This window comes from Lonchura striata, chromosome 2, assembly GCF_050655825.1.
Source record: "Lonchura striata isolate lonStrDom1 chromosome 2, ASM5065582v1, whole genome shotgun sequence".
Classification (NCBI taxonomy): Eukaryota; Metazoa; Chordata; class Aves; order Passeriformes; family Estrildidae; genus Lonchura; species Lonchura striata.
Genome location: NC_140704.1, coordinates 40,928,809 through 40,943,374, shown reverse-complemented (window position 1 = coordinate 40,943,374; position 14,566 = coordinate 40,928,809). Strand labels below are relative to the sequence as shown.

At 37.1% G+C, this 14,566-nt stretch overlaps 1 protein-coding gene across 13 annotated transcripts in view; it reads right to left on the bottom strand.

Annotated features, from left to right (window-relative positions):
- Window positions 1-1,151: 1,151 nt before the first annotated feature.
- RBMS3 (RNA binding motif single stranded interacting protein 3) overlaps window positions 1,152-14,566 on the bottom strand; it is a 703,116-nt gene continuing 689,701 nt past the window's right edge. For 6 of the 13 annotated variants that reach the window (XM_031503883.3, XM_085573232.1, XM_085573229.1 and 3 more), the window contains 3 exons: window positions 13,788-13,868; window positions 11,135-11,262; window positions 1,152-7,293 (listed from right to left, as the gene is read on the bottom strand). In XM_031503883.3, coding sequence (XP_031359743.1) covers window positions 7,287-7,293; window positions 11,135-11,262; window positions 13,788-13,868 — 216 coding nt within the window. In that variant the 3' untranslated portion in view covers window positions 1,152-7,286. Of the gene's footprint in view, window positions 7,294-8,966; window positions 9,031-11,130; window positions 11,263-13,787; window positions 13,869-14,566 lie in introns of those variants that run through there. The other 7 variants (XM_085573225.1, XM_085573227.1, XM_085573226.1 and 4 more) reach the window with 2 other exon arrangements.

Here is a 14,566-nt window from a genome sequence, read left to right as displayed (position 1 = left end):
AGTTGTTAGCAATTTCATTTTAGTGGAGCTTGAAGTGGAATGATCTTGGAAGTGGAGCAATTCTGGCAGTGACAAAGATGAACCTGATACCAGAACATCAGCGATAAACCACCTTTGCACCATCTGTGTTAGTGGAACACAGTGTCCCACTTTCTGCTGATCTCCCCAGCCTCCTCAGCCACCACTCAGAGTTCCAGGCAGGCTGCAGCTTTAGCCTTCTGCCTTCCTCCTTTTCTCACCATCATCATGGCCAGAAGCAATGCACATTTCAGCACAGGTGCACTTGAAAAAACCCCTCTCACCTGCTTAGTCATCTCATCCCTCTGTCTTCTAAGGATTTCTTTATTCTTTTCTGATTAAGCTGAAGGGAGTTAGAAGCTCATTGATGTGTGAATGGCCAAAAAAAAGTGAAAAGAAAATGTGCAGGCAATTGCACAAAACATGGATAGGGCTGAAGGAGAGAGGCACACTCCTGGTAGGTAAAAAGGAGTTCTCAGTGACTCCCAGCCTGTAAACAAAGCCACTTTGTTTGGCTGGGGAGGAGACTGGAGCTGGACCCTTCCACCCCATCCTCACCTTTGCCACAGAAACCGCCTGGTAGGAAGAAATGTACATGGCAACAAGAGAGCTGCTGAGTGAAGCAGCCATGGGGAATGCAGCAAATACCTTGTTCCCTGTGAGATATGGCTGAGGAGGCAATTTACTTTCCACTTTCCTTTCAAGATGAAGTATGGCTCACTCTACCACTGCTTAGGCTGTACTTATTCCACAAATAAAGATTTTCTGTCTTCCATGTGGCAACTTCTGCCCTGAAGTCACTCTTTAAAATAAACCTCAGAAGCAGAGGCAATGTTCTTCTAGCAGGTGCACAGCTGAGAGCCTGGACAGCAGATACCCACCAGATGTGTACGTTCAGTCGGTGTGAGGAACACTTCCTCCTGCATTTCACCTCCTAGCAAGCGGGTGGCTGTGCTGCTGGCAGAGCTGCAGAGCTGTCCTGTCTCTCTGATTCCTCCCTTCCGTTTGGTGAAGATGCAGAGGAGGCAGACCTTGCTGCAAAGCCTTTCTGCTCCCTCTGTGCTCAGCCATAAGAGTCACAGCCTTGGGAAGCCTCTCCAGAAAGGTGCCACAAGAACACAGAGTCACCCAGCTCTTTTCTTTCTTTATTTTTTTATTGAAAGCTTCATCAAAGAAAACAGAAGTTTAAACCTAACATCCACTGATCTACAGAAAGCCCCAGGAGTGGGAAAATGGCAGCTATTTAGGACTGTGTTACAAATGGAAAACATAAAAAAAATTCATAGCAGTACAGATCTTTCAGAGACATTCTGAGACATCAGCACACAGATGCCCATATAAATAAAATTCATAATTTAATGTATCTCAGAGGTTCTGTATTCTACATTTTGGCTGCAGTGAAGTCTGTAAGGGCTGTAAAGAACCTCTGACCCATTTTTGTGATGCATGTTTTCTTGATAGGAAGTTCATCTGCTTTCAAAGCTGCTTTGATTTTTCTTACAGATAGAATCTATTAATTCTCCTTTAAAAAGGAAAACAATTAAAAATTCCTAAATGAATTCTGTACACTTCCTGGTTTTACATAAAATTGTTTTGCCTCAAAAAGATAGTAGAATTTTTTTCCACTCTGGAATACATCATATTTAATAATACTTCAATTACATAAACATCATGTTCTCTTCTTTAGGCTGTATTTTTGGGCTTTTAAAAATATAACTGACTGTAAATTTCACCAAATTCATAAAATTATTATCCAAGAGAAAGACACTTAAAGGCAGAAAATTAACATTGGGCAGATACTCTTTTAAGGACAACAGATCCAGATCTTGGAAGGTGCTTACACCTTGCAGGCTTTGGACCTACAAGGAAAAATGGATTTGTGAACCTGTCAAGGGCTGACATTTTCCACTTCATTACACATTTTTATTAGGGTGAAAGAACTCAGCTGTCACTGTTGGGGAATTAACAGTTGAACTGAACAATTTCAATAAACACAAGGATTTTTTCTTATCATGGAAACCTGAACCAGTGCTGGGATTAATTTCTTTTACTGCTTTACTCTCATAATTTTCTGTTCAATTTTAACAAAGAGCATGTTAATAAAGGGGAGAAGAAAGGGTCTCTTCTGCCTGCTTTGAGGCACAAAGGTGAATAAATCTCTGTGGTACATACAGAGCTCTAGCCTATTTGGATGACAGGAGCAAGATAGAAAAAGTTGGTGCTCTTTTTGAGAGGAAAATAACACTCCTTACTCTGCATCTTTGCTGTTTGCTGAGATTCTAGAAATCTGCTCAACTGAAGGGGAGGAGAAGTCTGCTGCTCACTCAGCCCTCCTTCTGAGAAAGTGTGCGTGCATGACTGTGTGTGTGCATATTGGAAATAAAAGGAATCCTCGTTACTAGTGTCAATTGTCATTAAACTGAAAAGACTAATGCACCAAATGTCAGCAGTTTCATTGTTTCCTGTTTTGCATTTCCATCACACCATGACTGTTTACTAGGTTCATGTGGGCTACTGAGAAAGACCAGGAAATTCCCTTACTCTAGGGCACTTCTTTTATATCCAGACCAATTTCATGTTAAATAAAGTTTTGAAAGGAAATGTTGACCACGCGTGTATCAAACATTACTATCTTCAACTACCACATTTGGTCTCATCACTAAAAATGGATTGATTCATTACTGTAAGCACATTATCACTTTTTAGCATGACTCTTGCTGTAGGTGGAGTTAAGTGAGTCTGCCTAAACCTGTTTTGCTCATGTCAACCTCAGCATTAAAATGAAGTGGCATGAGGAGCACCATCAAGCTTAAAACCATGAAGCATGGCAATTTTTTAAACACTTAGGATCAATCTCAATCTTCAGTACCATAAACAACATAATATAGATCCAAATACTATGACATATTAAAAATAAACTTTATTACAATGCAGGCTTCCTCAAATTTGCTGAGTTTTGGTACACATACATACATAAATAATACCCTTCATTTGATTTTTACTTGAGTAAAAATCCATTCGAATGCTACAGTCTGATTGCCCATTGAAAGTTTAAGCCCTCACTTCTCTAATGACCAGCCTTTATCTTCCATGTTTGGGCATGCATCCATAGCAGAAGATGATACAATGTGATGCAATTGCTCTCAGGTATGCCTCATTCTGTATTACAGTGGATTTCTTGACCAACACAACCAAGGCAGTCTCTTGGTAAACAGAACTACACAAGTAAGCACAGGCTAAGGACATTTCAAGAGTCTGTTTCACCAGAAGGCAATAAGAGGACATTCACAACTTGAGGCCTGACTGTCACAGGTGAAAAGTGCTTACAAAACCAGCAGTAGAGCCAGATAGGAAGAAGAGTCCCTCTGCAATCTCAGCAGGAACAGTGAGATTTTTTCAGTGCCCTGATCTACACTTGGGTCAGCACCTGCAAATATAATACTCTCTTCAGTTCCACTGTATTTTTTTTTCCTCAGTGTTAAGTGACAAGCCCAGGTACTCAGAATTTTCTAGCCATAATTCATAGTTTTCTGACACCCCTTTTGTATTTATCTTTTAAGATTAAAAAAAAAAAAAATTACCAAACCTGAACATCCAGATTTGATTATTTACAAGAATTCAGGTGTGATGGAAAGTCGGTACGCAGTACAGCTTATGGATTTGATATTACTTCTAGACCTCTGGGCCAGGCACCATTGCCTTAGACATCTAGAGTTGCTTCTGCAGTGTTTCAGGAACTCTCCTGATATTTAAAGCTAATTTGGCAAGACAGACAAAGATGTTGACTTTACAAATTCAGGTCTTAAAAAAAAAAAAAAAAAAAAAAAAAGGAAACCAGAAACTAAACAGAGCATAACTAAAAACCCTCAAAAAAACCATATTAGCCAGAACAAACACAAAGAAAACCAGTTTAAGATTTCAGAGGCCACCAAATGACAACACCCATGCAGCAAGTGTGCTGCTATTTCACTGTTCACTACTATATAATTTTTAACTTTTAAATATGAGTTACGACTTTCAGAGCATTTTTTAAGTTCCAAATAAGCTTTTTTCTTACCTTATGATCTATGACTGTTTATAATCAAGGCTCACAGTGTTTACAATTCATAGATTTCAAGTACCAGTTCACTGTTTTTTTTGGAATCAGTAAGACGATGAATTGTATTTAAGGGGTCCATTTTCTTTCCTCTTCTTCTTCCTCTACTTCTTTGCTTTGTTTCTTTTTGTTTCATACACTATTGAACATTATAGCATGAAAAAGAAAGGGAACAATTCTAATACAGGATGCACTTGAAACACTTTAAAGTGACAGGCACTGTGATATCATGTTGCCTGCCTGGCTTAATAAAAAACACTGAGATTGTTTAACTTTGCTGAAAAAAATAAGAAAAATGTTTCTGAATGTATAAATAAAGCAGCAGAGTTCTGAATAGAAACAAGAAGGTACCTCAGCATATTCATCAGCCACATGGTAGCTACCTTGTAGCCTCATTGTTGGTAGTAAATGAGACTTTTTGTGTGTCACATTAGAACTAACACAGAAACAAATGTCTTTATTTCATATTTAACTGACTTGTGCCTGGGGTTATCTCGATTTGTACAAATAAGTCAGAGAGACACAGAAATAGAGTATGCGTAGAAAGGAAGAAAATAAGGCTAGATTGATTTTTTTCCCTCATATGCCCTCTAAAGAAAGAGGGAACCTTTATCCAAGGACAAAATTCAAGTGCCCCTCTCAAAATGCAACAAGTAATGAGACAGCACATAAAACAGAAAGAGAGGTTTGGGGTTTTCTTCTGAGTTGAAAACATGCTGTGGATGATGTTGTTCTTTAACTTTGGCATCATCTGGTTTTCAGAAGTGTTGAATACCAACAACTACTCTGGAGAAAGCAGAAGTTTTATCACTTCTGAAAATCAGGCCCTCTTCCTCTGGTGAAGAACCATGTGAACTCCCATTTCTCTCTTTTCTATGTTGCATACCTAGCAGCATTTACTTGAGAAATCCCCTCCCCCCTCCCATTATGTTAAAAAATACGATCTTGTTTTATCGATTTAAAAAAATAATTGTGTTCTTTTCCCCAAAAAAGTTAGGTTAGGGAAACACAGACCTCTTTTTAAGATGGGGCAGCTAAATCAGATTGATCCAATACAGATGTTTTCATTTTCCTTATTTTTAATGGATACCCTGTCTCTAATCCAGTAAATGTGATGAGCATTCCCCTCTCTTCTGGATGGAGTAAAGTTTAAAAATGTTTGGTTTAATATTTACACATAGATATGTGTGTATGTATGTATATATGGAAATGCTGCTTCACTTCTGCCTCCTTAAGGAAAAAAATCATCTTTTGACTTCCTTCTCACCTTTTTCATTTGACTGGAAGAAGTAAGGGCCATAATCAATATTTCTGTATGGAAAATCACTGTCATTCCTAAAACAGGTTTTTGTGGATTAAATTTAGTGGTTTTCTTTTTTTTTCTTTTTTTTTTTTGTCTGATCATACTAATTAGTGATTGTCAGCCAACATATTAAGACAACAGAAATCATAGCAGAGAAGAATAATTTTTAACTTCCTGCCTGCATGACAATACGACATAATTTTCAAAATTTCTGCTTGTATGGGAAAGCTAAAATGAGAACAAATATCAAGTTTGCTTTCTCTTATATCTACCTGGCAACCCAAATGCAACACAGAGAAATAAATGCACAATTAAGGTGGCTATGCATGCTGGACGATGACAAAGACTGAGGTGAAGAAATGAATTGGTATGTTAGAATTCAGAAGGAAGACTGTTGTATCAGTAGAAATACCAAAGATCAGGTAATTAAAGAGAAAAACTCCCCAAAATTAAAGCCTGCCTGGACAGATTAGTTGGTAACCCAATCCCCCTTGCTTTGGAATGTTCTCCAAAGCACATCATCAAAAACCTGGACAGCTTCTGATACCAACTATTCTGAAATTTCCACTATAAACATATGCAGTATGTAAAACACCAGTGGAAGATAGTTTAAACAAACAAGAAAGTAAGAACTGGTCCGGCCATGTAGGTCAAATAAAGATAAAAAAAAGAAAAAAAAACCCTCTATCTTCTGGACTGCGTTAGGGTGTCACTTCATCTTTGGTATAAAATAGGCCATCCATAGGCTGCATTTGTTCACAACTAGGAAAGACTACAGAAATTGTCAACAATTTCTTCTATCTATTGCTTTTTTTGCACTTTTTTTGACCATAAGCTCCTATCTACTTAAGTTTTTTTAATGCTCTTAAGCTAGGTTTTTGCAATGTGACAAGCAAAGCAGACTAAAAACTTCTTAAAGCTCATAAAAAAGACTGCAGATAAAAAGCACTAATGCTTTTGCTAGCGATCACGCTTTGTAAATAAAAAAATCTGCATTCTGCAAGAAAAAACCCCTGCATTCTCTATAATGCAGCAAGTTTTTTTCTCAATTCAATAACTTTACTGTAAAATGCTTTAGCCTTCTAGATTTTTTTTCTGTCAACACTTAAGACAAAGTTCATAAAAGTCCCAGCATTTTTCCAATCCTTTCAGTTGCCACAGTTCCTTTATCATCAGCTTTTCTTCAAAAGAAGAAAATCATTTTCTTTTAAACTGTACAGTTTATTTTTTGTTCACCCCAAAAACTCAGTCTATTAAACTTCTGCACCAGCACCGGTGTGAGCAGTTTCAATTCATTCTCGGGTTTTCTAACAAGACGTTGACAGCTTGCCTTGAGAGCCTTTGACGTCCTTAAAATTAAGGCAATTAAGATTCAAGATAAACCTTACCTAAACATTTCTTTAAAAAAAAACCAAAAAACCAAAAAAACCAAAAAATACTCTAGATTAAAACAAGAAGAAAAAGAAAATGAGAGAAAAAGAGTAGCTTAATTATTGAGGAAGACAATTGGTTTTCATCACAACTTGCTCCCTCTTGACATCATCAGTTTTTCTGTTAAAAAAAAAAAAAATCTAGCTACACCTCCAGGTAAATTCTGAATTCAAATGTTTGTCCAGATGAAACGTCAACCCAGCATTTTTCCTCTGGGTTTTTCCTTTAGTTGAAAAAAAAATTAGCAAAAATAAAATTGTCAGACTACATGACGGAACCATTTGCACAGCACATAAAAACACTGTTTTGTTTTCGTTGGGAAAGGTAGAAAAAAAAAAGCATTCATTTGACGCCTGTGCAAACTGGAAGCCAACTTCTTGTTCAGTGAAGTTTCTCCATTCAAGGCAAAGATTTCAGACCGACATTCTTCAGTCCTGTTTATTGTCTGTAAAAACAATTGAATTAAAGTGGTCATTAAGTCAAAACAACTTTGAAATAGCCTCCTCTCCTTTTTTCCACCCAATTCCCTTTAAAAGTTATCCAAGCTAAACTAACTTTGCAGCTGTTTAAATATGATACCACCACTAAGCTGAAAATAGTTAGGCAAAAATAGGGAGCTCCTACTTTGGGGACATTAACACATCCTAAGCAGATGAATTTACACTTTGAATGCTAGGCATTAATAGGCAGTCTAACTACACTGAAATGGGATGAATACATGGTTTAACACTGTGTAAATCTTTCACAGGTGATTCAATAAGAGGATGAATATTTTCATAACAATAATTGCCACTATTTATTTTGGATATTAATAAAAAAATTAAAGATAAAATTACAAAAAAAGGATACAACCAATTTGCTAGGAAGAACACATTTTCTGATGGCAAGAACAATTACACTGTGAGCAGTCTGCTTAATGAGCCAGTTAAGGCTAACTTAGCAGAAACCTTCAAAGCAATATTAATTAGAAAAATATATATTTTTATCATATAGCATCATATCTTTCTAAATTTAGCATAGAGAATAAGGAAAATTAGCAACTTTTTTCCTACAGAAGATACCTCTCCTTTTGTGTTTTTGATGCTTCGTGTCACTTAAAGATATGTCACATCTAGCTTATGACTGTATGAGATCTTTAAGAGAGACCCAGAACCTACATAAAAATTCTATTCTGTGTCTAGGGCTATCTGTAAGGATCAGTTTTTGCTTTTCTCACAGTCTTTAAAGTTTACATGGAAAAAATCCTTTCCTGACCAAAATTCAACACATGAAAATCCAGCATCTTTTCTTTTGCAAACATTAATACATTTGCCTTGACTAGTTAAAAAAAAAAAAAATTAAAATTAGGAGTTAAATTGTGAACAATGTTGATGACCTAACATTTGCCACAGAACTTTTTATCTGGGAGTGTAAACACAGAATTACAATTTTAAATATTAAGTTTGCCAAAGGGTTCTTTCATTGCATGACACCTGAAAGTTAATATTTTGGAAGTTAAGAACAGATTTATGTGGAATGCAACAATTAACTATTTTCTTCTGGTTTTCTATGCATACTTTCTGGTAGGACTACTCAAGTTGGAAGCTCACCTCCTGAGATTTTACTGCCCCTATGGGTTGAGTGGCTGCCATATGTGCAAAAGACCAATTTCACCACTGGGTCACAGCACATGCCCTCTAATCTAACCTGGCATTGAGTTTGCCTACAAAAGGCTCCAGAAAAACATAATTCTTTCCACATTTAAAATCAGAGTATGTTGTGGAGCAGAGTTTTGCTTGGAGGTAAGAGAGTACACTTTTTGGGGGCAAGGATATCCGTTGATCTCCGCCTCATAGTGTTCATGCTTTTATGTGCAAAATTAAATATTTACAAGGAAAAAGGGGAGTAGGGTCTAAAATAATTAAGGTGGTTTCCTCATAAAGTAGATTCCTGTGCTCAGAATCAAGGGCTTTTTTTATCTACACAATATGTAGCCAGGTTTTTGCCATGAAGTTACCAATTCTGAACTCTGTGGGTAGGATCCTCAAGTACAGAATTCAGCATATTAAATAAAAGAATATGTATGCTGATTAGAAAGTGGAACTTCAATTCCAAGTTTCATGGTTTAATTTTACTTACAAAGAGAGTACAGAGTCCTTATACCACCCAGTTCATTCTTAGTACATTTTCTCTCCTTCGTTGCCTGCAATTTCATGATTGTTGCAAAGAAAATAAATGTAAGGAAATATACCATTATAACTTTTCTCCTGACTGATCAGCTTCCATGAAATAATTTTACATAGTCTGCCTGTTCCTTTGCCTATATCTGACAAAATCATTGTCCAGTCATGTTAATTACTTTCTCATGCTGACAATCCCTGTTTTATATCTGGCATGAAGTCTGCTATTAATAAATGTGCCCTTTGAAAAGCAGAGTAACAAAATTATATTTTCATTATAAAACAAATTCACTTGGTTTTATATGAACAGTTACTGGGATATTTTGTCAGAAGTTGTTTTTTAAAGACAGAGATTGTGTATATTTTGGTTTGTTTCTAGAGCTTCCCACACTGCATTTCTGCCTGCAACTGGCAGATATAAATAGAGGGCCAATTTCAGATTAAAAAAATACTGAAATAAGCATAATAAAAAAATCTGTGGTGGATCTGCCTGTCTGATTAAAAAAGAAAGAAAGTCCTCTGAATATAAATGCCAGTGCCATTACAAGTATATTCATCACTGCAAAAAGGCTGTAGCTGACAAGGAAAGATGAGGGATCTCATTTTCAGGGAATTCACCGCATGAGCAAGAAACACAGCATCCATTTCAATAAAGAATCGCAATGTTGTTTTCTCCTTTGCTGGAAATATGCCAGAATCTGCAGCTCACTGCTACCTTATGAGGGCTTCTAGACCTAAGTCCTTATAAGGTCTTCTAGACCTAAATCCTTTTTCTTTGAGATGTAAGAGAAAGGGAACTGAGACACAGAAATCATCAGATCCAAATTCTACAGAACACACTCATTAAAACAAGTCAAGGATGGTACATATTTCTCTTTGCCTTTTATATTCTGTAAGTATTTTGCAATCATTTATTTATAGGTGCTAGAGAGACTGGCAGCTAGAAAGGATAAGCATACATAGTCTGTGTCTCCAATTGCGTAGCTTGTGATTGATTGTTTTTGCAATAGGTACATACAGACAGATATAAGCATGACAAAAAACAATCTTCTGTCTTAAGGTGGTCAAGACCACATAAATCTGAAGCCATTTGATACTCATATGGTAGACAAACAAATGCATCTTTCACTTCCAGAGGTCAAAAATGAAGTAAAGCAATTGACAAATTGTTATAATTCTAATCTTTTCTATACCAGCTCGTATCTAATGCCTCTTTAAGTACAGAGTCATGATGCATTGACTGACATATCTATCATATTTCTTGTCTGGCTATTTCTCTCCTTCCTTCCCAAAGATAAAACATGTATAATTCTATTCTCAATGTGATGCTGGTGTTCAATATACATGTATTAATGAAAGACTGCATTTGTGCTCCTTCCTAGAATTTGTCCAATATTTATCAGTCCCAGTGAGTATCCTGTCAATATGTAACCTTCCCTTTGTGAAGATTTTCATTATAGCAAAGAGACATTGTGTTTGAAGAGATTATTCTGAAGATGAAGGGACTCTTTAGAAGTTCTAAATACAGCTGTCATTTTTTAAATTTTGAACCTTACAAGGTATTCCAAGGGAAGCAAACAAAGGGAGCAGAACAATGGAGACAGACTGAACAGCACTTCTACCCACCTTCTTTGTATCCCTCTTCTTCCATTTCCAGGTTCTGCCTATTCTGTATCTGCATGGCAGTTTTCCACAATCACAAATACCAACTTGGGGTAATTTATACTGTTTCATTAACTACACTTTCAGAAAGAAACCTTTACATGTGCCAGTGTGCGCTGTGCCAATATTTTCACCACTGCAAATTTTAAGCCCTTTTTAACCTCTGATGCCAGATGCTGCTTTAGCCCAGCATGATGATTGTTAAGACAGTTGTTCAGATCGTTCTGTGTCCAGAAAAGCAGCAGACAGTTAGAGAGCATATCACTGTGGGCAGGAGCTCAAGGACATTTTGCCAAATTGAGGCCGTCAGCCAAAACCTTTTGCTAATTACAGTGCTATATATCCAGAATTCATCAGAACTTAACGAAGCTATTCAGAATTCATATTTCTGAAAGAAGAAGTCAAATTTGTCCTGCTATAATCAACAAGCAAACCTTTCTGACTCCAAAGCCTATGCCTACTTACTTAGACTGTTGGTAAGAATATGCAGGCGCATGTTCACTGGATGTTTCCACTGTCATCTGTTGCTGTTGACCACTGGCTTCCTGTGATGAAGATGCTACTGTCTGTGGAGAAGTATCAGCAACAACACCCTAGGAAATCAAATGAGAACATGAAAAATTTACCAATTTCGCTCATGGCAGTGAATTACGTACAAGTGCTCAGCACCAGCTCACCGTTCACGCATTTCTCTAGAGATCAAGAGTTTGAGGTAGCAGAACCACATGCTAACACAACAAACTCCATCAGTTTTAGAAAGCTAATTCAGCAACAAGAAGATTTCTCAGCCTACCAGTAGTACTTTGCTCTCACAGGTTGCAGTGACAGATACCTTCCACTTTGAGGGCAGTTCCCTGCCCATTCAAAGCTAGAGGCAAATTTGATTTTGGTGGATTCTGGGTTTTACTTCTTGGCTCTTTCACAATGTATATATGCCTCTTCTAATTTTTGCTTACCTATCCCAAATCCACAGTGAGTTCACATTTATTTTGTTTGATTTAAAAAGCAATAAAGGCAGAATCTATGCCCACCACTTTCCACTTTACTACACATCCAAAAGAATTTGAGTCACCTTAGAAGAATGCTGCCCTCTTCTACACACTTTCTCTATGCATGTTCCCTTTAAAAGTAAATTTTCCTTACACTAAAGACTTTAATCTGTTAAATCAAACCTCCAATGAAGTTTTATTTATATGTTTGCAAAATGTAGATAAGTAAACATATAAAATATTATATTCATGAATGTAACATTATTCAAAATTTCTTATCCTATTTAGACGGTCTGAACTTGGTTTAAGTCTTTGAATGCTTTCAAAGCAGGATACATTTTCTTTTCTCTACTCTCTTGCTTGGTGTGTTGGTCTCATGAATAGCAAGTATCTTCAGGGAACATGCTTTATTACTCTATTGCACACAACAGAGCCAGAAGAGGGAGCACAAAGCACTTGCTTTGTTTTTATTTGAGCCCTGTGTAAACAACAGGTAGTTTATTTTAAAACATCCGTTAAAATATCAGTTTCATTTTTCAAAAATTCTTTGTATCTATTGCTTAGCAGACTGCCAGTATTATCTTTTTCTGTCTACTTCCTTGTCTTTATCCTTCTCCTTTTGTCCATCTCATCTTGAGATTGTAAGCTCTCTGGGGCAGAGACTGTATTTTTTGGTCTCTGCTTGTGGAGCATCCAGCATGGTAGGGTCCTGGTTCATGATGCTACATGAATACAGATAAACATTAACAATAATCATCATCACTGTATAAGAGCAAAACAGGCTATAGATTTCAGATAATATTTTGATTATGATAGTAGATAATTATGATACTGAATTACTTCAGAAGGCATGAATATACTAGCGAGTGATGGGGAGGAGGTCTTGACAAGTAATTTAAATTAACCTTAATTCTCGTTTGGACAGGTCAGCATAGTGTGCAGCCAACCCCATGATATGAACCACTCTCTATCCCACCATCTCCTTTTAATTCAGATTTTTATCTGCCTGATTTAGACTTAAGAATGCAATTGAAAAGAGGCACTCACAGTGCATTTGCAAACAAATGAGGTTTAAGGCAAAATTATACCGAGGCAAAAAAGACTGAAACATAACCAGCTCAGTACAACAGAATGGTAGTAGCTTTTCCTGTGGGACCTTATCTGGGAATAATTGCAAAGAACTAGGAGAAAACAGGATAAACCCACTTGACTGCTGGTGAAGCCATGCCAGCAGTACCACTAACTCGCATCCTCAAAGCACAGAGTAGTAACAGCGCAAAATCCAAAGTCCACACAGATGAAGACAGAAGTACAGAGACCCTGGCACTCCTTGCCTTACCCCAGAGTAGGGCAGAAGTTGTTAATAAAAGAGGGTAGTGCCAAAGAGAAACACACAGGGAAGAGGATGCCAAGGCTCCCTCCTCTCGCTGTGCTCAGCTGCCCTTATGAAGCTTCACAGAAGTGGAGGCCAAGCTGACGCTCTCCCAGCAGCTTGTGGTCTACAGGGTTGAGTAAATACTTACTCATTAGACTGTCATCAGCATGACTCAGCCCCAAGGAGGGAGGGAGCGAATCCTTCCTCAAGGATGAAAAGCACTCAGTCAGTGCAGCATCCTCCACGTCTGTATATACAAGAGGAAGGTTTCCATTGCTCAATCACTTTTTCTGGTGGCTAAATGTTTCAGCAATTACCTATGCTTGCTAAGGACCGCATCAAACCCTCCTGCAATCTTCTCTTCTTGAAATCTCTTTTGGTTTCGTGGTCTGCCTGCCGGGTTTGTTTTCCTGTCTCTTCCCATCTCCCTCCCAAGTACATGGGGAAAAAATAGTCATAATCACTGATGTTTTTATTCCGTGTCCTGCTGTACAACACAACAAATGCAAAACAAGAGCCCTTGCAAATAATTAAAAAAAAACAAAAAAGAGGGGTTAGAAAAAAGAAGGAAAAGGAAAGAAAGAAAACAAAAAGAGAAAGAGATGTGCAGTCCTCATTTAAAAAGCTGAAAGCTTCCAGCCACCACTCCATAAAGAACTTTTAGGCCCCTTTCAAACAACAGGTGCAAGAAAATATAATAAATAAGAGTTCTGTTCCCCCTTCACTCTACTTTAATGGATGGAGATAAACTTACTTCAATAGGGACAGCTGTTGGAGGCACAGGAGTGTACTGGGGAATGTAGGTCCCTTGCATAGGTGCAGCAGCAGTCATGTACTAGAACAAATCAAAAGCAAATGAATAGTAGAAAACCACAATTAAGATGCATAAAACCATGTTAGAAGAATGATACTACTTCAATTTCACATTGAGAGCTTTAAGTAAAAGTACAGCATATTATTTCTTTTAAGTAAGGACTTTAGGTAATGGTAGAACTTACCCAGCTATAAAAAATTACAATTTTTAACTTCAAACTCAGGTCATATCTGAATATAGGCAATAGTAAACATCTTACTGACAGAAGCATATTGTTCTCTAAAACTTAGAGACTACTATTTGTACTTACAAAAAACTCAGTGGAGATATGATAACAGCATATGTATATATATATATATATTTATATATAAAAGTGGTTACAGATACAAAGCAGTCTAAACAATCTTTTGGAGTCTTATTGACCTTATCTAATGACACCTACAAAACATGAAGCATGAAATTTGAGAGCTTTATTCCAACCTATATTTAACCCCATCAACAGCAGCAGTTGGGTTTATGGAGATACAAAGCTGCAGATATGTGCAATCCGAGACAGGAGAAATAAAGCAAGAGCAAGATTAATTTGGAGTTTCTCCTTTTGTACACAGATACCTTAGATAAATTCTCATGGCTTATTCCAACTATCCAGGGATCTTTTCTATGCATTTTGAAACCCGTGCAAATTATTATAGCAACAATTTGTATTAGCTTCTCTGAAA